Source organism: Oryza glaberrima, chromosome 3 (assembly GCF_000147395.1).
Source record: "Oryza glaberrima chromosome 3, OglaRS2, whole genome shotgun sequence".
NCBI classification, from domain to species: domain Eukaryota; kingdom Viridiplantae; phylum Streptophyta; class Magnoliopsida; order Poales; family Poaceae; genus Oryza; species Oryza glaberrima.
This window is the reverse complement of record NC_068328.1, coordinates 4,294,433-4,300,665: the sequence shown is the minus strand read 5'-3', so window position 1 is coordinate 4,300,665 and position 6,233 is coordinate 4,294,433. Positions and strand designations below refer to the sequence as shown.

At 49.3% G+C, this 6,233-nt stretch overlaps 1 protein-coding gene across 1 annotated transcript; it reads left to right on the top strand.

Annotated features, from left to right (window-relative positions):
• Positions 1–283: 283 nt before the first annotated feature.
• LOC127768491 (transport inhibitor response 1-like protein) lies at positions 284–3,039 on the top strand. The gene is made up of 3 exons (XM_052294077.1): positions 284–1,063; positions 1,193–1,715; positions 1,796–3,039. The coding sequence occupies exons 1-3, from the start codon at positions 534–536 to the stop codon at positions 2,552–2,554; spliced, it is 1,812 nt and encodes a 603-aa protein (XP_052150037.1). The 5' UTR covers positions 284–533; the 3' UTR covers positions 2,555–3,039.
• The last annotated feature ends 3,194 nt before the right edge of the window (positions 3,040–6,233 follow it).

Sequence of the window (6,233 nt, the reverse complement as noted above, 5' to 3'; positions counted from 1 at the left end):
ATCACACCATCTGAAAAACGCACAAAGACCGAGTTTAGTTCCAAATTTTTTTTTCAAACTTTCAACTTTTCCATCACATCAAAACTTTTCTACACACATAAACTTCCAACTTTTCTATCACATCGTTCTAATTTTAACCAAACTTTTAACTTTGATGTGAACGAAACACACCTAAGCAAATAATGAGAGATGTTTACATCTATCCCAGCTTCCCTCTCTTTGCCTTATATCCAGCGACTAATCCTCCCAGTCCCACGGGGGGGCGGCCACTGTGGTGGTGCCGTCGTGGTGTGTGCCGTTCTGTAGAGCACTGCGGCTCCCGGCCCAACCGCAGCAGCAGCAGCAAACATACAACACAACAAGAAGTACACGCCTCCCTCCCACACACCACCCCCCCTCCACCCTCGATCTCACTCACGCACACCCACCTCCCCCCTCCCCCCCCCTCCGCCGCGGCGCGTCTCCACTCCACTCCACTCCTCGCCGGCCACCAACCAACCAGGCGAGTGGTGGGGGGGGTGGGTGGGGCCCACATGTCCGAGGAGGACGACGACCAGCCGCCGCCGCTGCCGGCGCAGAAGCGGCCGCGCGCGTCGCCACCGCCGGACCAGGTGCTCGACAACGTCCTCGAGACGGTGCTCCAGTTCCTCGACTCGGCGCGGGACCGGTGCGCGGCGTCGCTGGTGTGCCGCTCGTGGAGCCGGGCCGAGTCCGCCACCCGCGCCTCCGTCGCCGTCCGCAACCTCCTCGCCGCGTCCCCGGCGCGCGTCGCGCGACGCTTCCCGGCCGCGCGGCGCGTCCTCCTCAAGGGCCGCCCGCGCTTCGCCGACTTCAACCTCCTCCCGCCAGGCTGGGCCGGCGCCGACTTCCGCCCCTGGGCAGCCGCTGTCGCCGCCGCCGCGTTCCCCGCGCTCGCCTCCCTCTTCCTCAAGCGCATCACCGTCACCGACGACGACCTGGACCTCGTCTCCCGCTCCCTCCCCGCCTCCTTCCGCGACCTCTCGCTCCTCCTCTGCGACGGCTTCTCCTCCGCTGGCCTCGCATCCATCGCTTCCCATTGCAGGTAATGCATCTCTCCATGGAACTTTCCAACTTCCAACTTACTTAGTAGTAGTAGTTGTTCTTGTTGTTGTCTAGTCGTCCGTGGTAATGGCGGATTCGATGCGGTTTGCTCTCGTTCTGTTTCTTGCAGGGGGCTGCGAGTGCTCGATGTGGTTGACTGCGAGATGAACGACGACGACGACGAGGTGGTGGACTGGGTGGCGGCGTTCCCGCCGGGGACGACCGACCTCGAATCGCTCTCCTTCGAGTGCTACGTCCGGCCGGTGTCCTTCGCCGCGCTCGAGGCGCTCGTGGCGCGCTCGCCGCGCCTCACCCGCCTGGGCGTCAACGAGCACGTGTCGCTGGGGCAGCTGCGCCGGCTCATGGCGAACACGCCTCGCCTGACGCACCTCGGCACCGGAGCGTTCCGGCCGGGGGACGGCCCCGAGGATGTGGGGCTCGACATCGAGCAGATGGCGTCCGCGTTCGCGTCCGCTGGCCGGACGAACACGCTGGTTTCGCTGTCTGGCTTCCGCGAGTTCGAGCCGGAGTACCTGCCCACCATTGCCGCCGTGTCCGGCAACCTAACGAACCTCGACTTCAGCTATTGCCCGGTCACTCCCGATCAATTCCTGCCCTTCATCGGGCAATGCCACAACCTTGAGAGACTATATGTAATGCCTGGATTGCTTCATCAGCTTGGTTTCGACTGAACTGCGCGATTCTGCTTTTCTGACGATGATTTGTTTGCCAGGTGCTTGATTCGGTGCGCGACGAGGGGCTCCAGGCCACGGCGAGGACTTGCAAGAAGCTCCAGGTTCTCCATGTGCTTCCATTGAACGCACTTGAGGATGCCGATGAGCTGGTGTCGGAGGTCGGGCTTACTGCCATTGCTGAGGGCTGCCGAGGGCTCCGTTCGACGCTTTACTTCTGCCAGAGTATGACCAACGCTGCGGTGATCGCCATTTCTCAAAATTGCGTGGACCTTAAGGTATTCCGGTTATGCATAATGGGACGTCACCAGCCTGACCATGTGACTGGGGAGCCCATGGATGAAGGGTTTGGTGCCATTGTTAGGAACTGCAGCAAGCTTACTAGGCTCTCCACATCTGGACACCTGACTGATCGAGCTTTCGAGTACATTGGCAAGTATGCCAAGTCGCTCCGGACGCTCTCTGTTGCGTTCGCTGGAGACAGCAATCTGGCGTTGCAACACATCCTCCAGGGGTGCTCGAAGCTGGAGAAGCTGGAGATAAGGGATTGCCCATTTGGGGATGCTGGCCTCCTCTCCGGAATGCACCATTTCTATAACATGCGGTTCCTCTGGATGTCAGGTTGCAACCTTACGCTGCAAGGTTGCAAGGAGGTCGCACGGAGGCTACCAAGATTGGTGGTGGAGCTGATAAATAGCCAGCCTGAGAACGAAAGGACCGACGGCGTGGACATCTTATACATGTATCGGTCGCTTGAAGGGCCAAGAGAGGATGTACCACCATTCGTGAAGATCCTATAAGCTGCTTCTGCAGAGTGGCACTTGATACGCTGAATGCGGCCTAAGCAACAAGGGAAGGTAAGATAGCTGGAGTCAGGCGTATGATCATTTTTTGTATGCTTGAAGTTGGAAGGAGTTCTAAAGCCATCTATCAGAGCTGCAAATGGTTAAATTGTTGTACTACTAGTAGGGGGGGCATCGGTATATGCAAAATTTTCTACCGCAAGATCATAAGTGCATCAGAGCAGGCTTCTTCGAGGGGGCTTCATCCCCTCAGTTTTGTTTGCTGCTCTGATGGCCTTCTGTTTGAGGGGGGCAATCTATCTATGCCGGCACAACCACCATGGTTCCTCTAATTTTTTTCCCAACTGAAGCTTGTCATCAGATTAAATTCATTAACACATTTCCTGTTTCTTGCCTTTATAATTCCTTCTGTTTTCGCATTCGTATGTTGGAACTCAGAAAAACAGAAACCCTGCTGAATTGAGCTTATGTTTAAATTCCTACTACTATGTGCTCAAATTTTGGGTGATCTCTGGTTCAGGCTTGAAAAAAAAGTCTTTGAACTTGTCTTTTCGTTATCTCCTCTGAATCCTGCACTTTGTCTGTTGATATCATTACCTGGAGGTCCTACTCCTCACAACCTGAAAGCTCTATCCATGGGTTCCTTATTGGGAGGTCAGCAAAAGTTAGGCCCTAGTCCATCAAGTGATTATTGCTTGACAGCCCCCAGTTTCCGGCCTACGTGTTCTCCTTCCACGCCAGTGAAAACGACGGCCGGCAGCTGCCTCCGTCTCCGGTGATCCACCACCATTTTTTTTGCCCATCAGAAACATATCTCATGCTGATACTGTTGGAGAAAATAGTCGCCACAGCCTTTTTCTTTTCTTTTTTCTTTTTTTTCCTTTGTTCTCTTGTGGCTGCATCTGCTTCTGCTGCTGCAGCTGGTCACTCACAGCTTCTTCTGAGAAAGAAAGAAAAGCTTTGTAGGATGGTGACCAATCCTACAAGGAAGCCTGGGTGCATCCAAGCCTGAGCTCAAAAAGATTGATAGTGAAGGGGTGGCAAATGATGAGGGAGTGATGACCGGTCGATCCATCCCTGATGGGGATTGATCGATCGTTTTGACTGATCCCCACGAGTCCCTGACTGTCCTCACCCCCCCCCCCCCCCCCCCCCCCCCAGCTGCAGCTGCTGCTGCTGCGACGAGCAGTCCACAGGTAGTAGGAGTAGTAGATGCCAACCCAAGTGGGGATCCATCCAGTAAAAAACTCTGCAGCTGGTGAAAAGCCTTCCTCACCAAACTCATTGGCTCCCTTGACCATTTCTCCCTGTGTGTATCTCAAGATGAAGATGTGATGCTGTGCAATGTTATTCTGATGATTTTTTTTTTTTGGTTCTTTCTCTTTCGGTTTCTTGGGGTGTCTGTCCATTCTTTGGCCAAAGAAAAAAAAAGGGTGATAGGTTTCTCTGAAAGTGAGAGATGCAGCCACTCATTGTCAAAGCAAGATGTTCGAAATTTTTGTGCTTAAAATCAGGAGATCTCGACTGATATTTTTTTTTCTTTCTGATCATCCGAGGCTGAACTGAGCTTTTTTTGGTGATGGTACATTTGAGGCTATAGATGGATCTCCTCTTGCCCTTTGCCATCTCTGAAACATCTTGTCAAATAATTGGCTACTATTGCCACTCCGGCTTAAGAAAACGAAAGAACATTTTAGTTTCTTCAGATCTGGGAGGAATGCGGATCTCAATATCTCATATGCTCGCAACAAGCTGCGATCCGGCCACAGGATTGAATGAGACTGATGTGGAAGAAAGCGCAAAGCTTGGGCTGTTTCAAACGCAGGAGTAGTAATGAGGGGGACTGTGATTGATTCACCCAAGCAGAAAGCTGCAAGGGCTATACGCCATTTGGTACAGCGTTTTCATATGTGTAAGCTTTATTACTGCCTCTACTACTATTTACATGAACAGAGCTATTACCAGTTTACCACTGGGTAATAATTCAGGTTCAGACAAGAGACTTGTAATCAGGAGACAGTTCATGTCAAGAACTCAAGATTACTTGTGGCTTTAATACTGAAAACCTGGGGGGTTCTTCTTCTGGTTACACCCTCCTCTGAATCCATTTCCATTGCGTTTGCTTTTGCATTGTGTTTACCTAAACCTGCATTTGTGGTTCTATGTTGAGAGCCATATTTGGGAACTGCATCCATGGTCCACACATCTTCTCTTGCAGTGTTCTTTCAGGGTTGTCAATGATGATCCTGTCTTAGCTCTTGTCAAACACGACGTAAATTATAGCTTTTTTCAGACGCATTATGCTTGGCAAAGGAGAGAAATGATGGCACAAAGTTGATTCTTTTTTTTTAACTGATGACTTTTCCCTATTTCTACCAGTTCAGTGGCTCCAATCTTAGCAATAGGTGAAGAAGATACTCCTTTTCTATAGCCATCAAGACTGCATGCATGGGAACAGATCATTTTGCTGTGTGCATCAGGTAAAATCTCTTCTGAAAGTTAGGCGTGCGTTTCCATATGTGCAGAAACATTAGAGCAGTTTTTAATCAGATCTTGTCAGTTATAAGGTACAATACAACTGCATATGGCTGCTGGACTTGGGAAGCTTTTTAATCACTACTAGTTTGGTCAGGAAACCTTTTTCCTCTGATGATTATAGAACGATCAAGCACAAGTTTAACTGCTAACTACTTCCTCCAATGTGGGCCTATGGCAGTAGTAGGGCTTTGCAATCATACAAGCTTGTGAACAGTGATAAGATTGGATTTATAGGCTTACTTTATGGTGTGTCAACACCTTGGTTTTATTTATTTTTTCTGTCACATCAACTTTTCTGATTGAAGTAGTAGTAGTGTCATGTTCCTAAATATCCAAGATTACATGAACAGAGTGTCCACATGTTGTATGAACTATGAAGGCCTCATAAAAGTGAAGTGCTCCACTAAATCCCAGAAAAGCTATTCACCCTCATTGCCTTCTCTCTATCTGATGTTTTGTACTGGGAATCATCTACTGCAAATGTCAAAGCTCTTGATGGAACGCTGTAAGCACATCTTTTGTCAAAACATCAGCAAAGTATATTGCTTTATAGGAAAAAGGAAAAGCAAAGTGGCTTTGTATTTGTGAAAGATGGTTTGCAAGAACATATTCTGTAATCTGAACCATGACTTATACTTTTGGAAAATACCGGATTTACTCTCGCAGTAAATTAGTCAGTGATTTCTCGTACATCACTAGATTTTCTTGATAATAGAATAAATATCTCGTTATCTCGTACACATCATGAAATAGTTCTGGAAGAAGTTATACTCTTGATTTGTCCTTAGGCTTTGCTGATTAGATCGAACCTAGTTGTCAGTTGTGACTGGTGACTGATTTTGCTCGTTCATTTCCAAAACTTGAGATGAATTAAATTAAAAAAATCACCGACAATTCTTGAAACAGTTTATGGGTGATCGTAATAAACATCAAATGTCTTGTTGGGACAAGAAAGGGATTTTCAGTTCCTGCAAAAGACCATTATTCATCTTCTACCCAACTACATTTCCCTGGCATGACTAGCATTTAAGTTGGCAAGATCTAATCTCATTAGCTTGACATTTCTGTCTGCTTGATGGAAACTCATACCTGACTGAAGCTTTTCTACTCTAAATATTCTCATTAGCCAACAGATGCC

Excerpts from the sequence above, each read along its gene's own strand:
- LOC127768491 (XM_052294077.1), top strand. The coding sequence starts at position 534 with ATGTCCGAGGAGGACGACGACCAGCCGCCGCCGCTGCCGGCGCAGAAG. Across the intron at positions 1,064-1,192 it reads TCCATCGCTTCCCATTGCAG|GGGGCTGCGAGTGCTCGATG; the intron begins GTAATGCATCTC and ends TGTTTCTTGCAG. Across the intron at positions 1,716-1,795 it reads ACAACCTTGAGAGACTATAT|GTGCTTGATTCGGTGCGCGA; the intron begins GTAATGCCTGGA and ends TTTGTTTGCCAG.